The sequence below is a fragment of the Perkinsus marinus genome, assembly GCF_000006405.1.
Source record: "Perkinsus marinus ATCC 50983 genomic scaffold scf_1104296948822, whole genome shotgun sequence".
Classification (NCBI taxonomy): Eukaryota; Perkinsozoa; order Perkinsida; family Perkinsidae; genus Perkinsus; species Perkinsus marinus.
Window position 1 is genome coordinate 1 of NW_003210052.1, and position 1,259 is coordinate 1,259.

Here is a 1,259-nt window from a genome sequence, read left to right on the forward strand (position 1 = left end):
AATTCCGTATCTTCATCAGTGATGAATGCGAGCAGCTGAAAATGTTGGGTCCTCAGACATTTGAGAGCAGGTGCGCTGTGTGGAGGAATCTACTCGAAGTCGTGGTCGGGTCTTAAATTGATAGTATCAATGTGACATTTCAGGGAAACTGATGCTGCTGACTCTGACAACACAATCTCGGAGTTAGATACAGGTATCAGATCGTACATAGGCTGCGGCCGGCAAGGCTGGCAGAAGTGACAACTATAACTCTGCAATTAGCGCCGTGTCTCCTACAATTGCGCGCATGGGAAATTCCCATTGGGACTCCCATGCGTGCAATTGTAGGAGACTCCTCTGACAGTATAAGGCGCCTTGCGTCTCCATAGGGTCGAGGATGTCTGATTGGCTCATTCTCATTAACATTCAGTTACCCAATCGGTAGCGATCAACGATTGTTCTCGTGTAGAATGATCAGCTATACGGACGATAGCTGTACTGTCAGGAAGTTGTCATGATTGCTTTGAATATCAGTTTCCAACCATCAAGAGCTTAATAAGCTCTTAACAATAAGCTCAGCCTATTGTTAAGATTATGCTTCGTCTCCAGCTTGGTGTGATCATCTGTTGGTCGACGTTAAGGTCATCAGATGGTGTCGTATGTCCCGGAAGTGACCTGCCCTGCAGTCGACCCACACCTTCGATGCCTGTTGTTGACGACTGTGCCGCTCTGAACCCAGCCAGAGGACGGACTATTCGACAGACGCTAGTAGACGATACTATGAAGGACTTCATATGGGGACGAGCCGAGGACGTGACCCGATGCCTCAATAATCTCACTATCACCAACTTCGACGCCCTCTTCACCCTCCACAACCTCAAGTACGGCCTGGCTGAGACCTACGCCTTCACGGACATCGCTAACGGCTTGGACGACTCTGTGGAGGTCAACACCTGCAACTTCAAGCTACATTCTCTTGACGTTGACATCGAAAGTTTCATTGATGACAGGATAAGTGAGTATGCCGCCGCGCTGAACCCAATGACTTTGGAGGAAAGGCAGAGGTTCTTCAATGAGAGCATCCCTGCGGCCCCTTTTCACTTCGCTCTGCAGCGTCAGTTGAGCCGCTTGAACGACGCTCATACTCGTTATGATACGCCATACATGGACTTCTACTTTGTGCTTCCAATTCGCTTCGATTCGCGTATGCGTGACGGAGCCCAGGTCGTAACTCTCGGCTTCCCGAATCTCAACGAGATGTATTACCCTGCCGTCTATGG

The 1,259-nt window shown here is 49.5% G+C and overlaps 1 protein-coding gene across 1 annotated transcript; it reads left to right on the forward strand.

Annotated features, from left to right (window-relative positions):
* Positions 1 to 681: 681 nt before the first annotated feature.
* On the forward strand, positions 682 to 1,093 carry Pmar_PMAR009480 (hypothetical protein; the record flags this gene model as incomplete). Its single annotated transcript, XM_002778539.1, has 1 exon — positions 682 to 1,093. A coding segment is annotated over one exon (412 nt), but the record flags the coding sequence as incomplete, so codon positions are not given.
* Between the last annotated feature and the right edge of the window lie 166 nt (positions 1,094 to 1,259).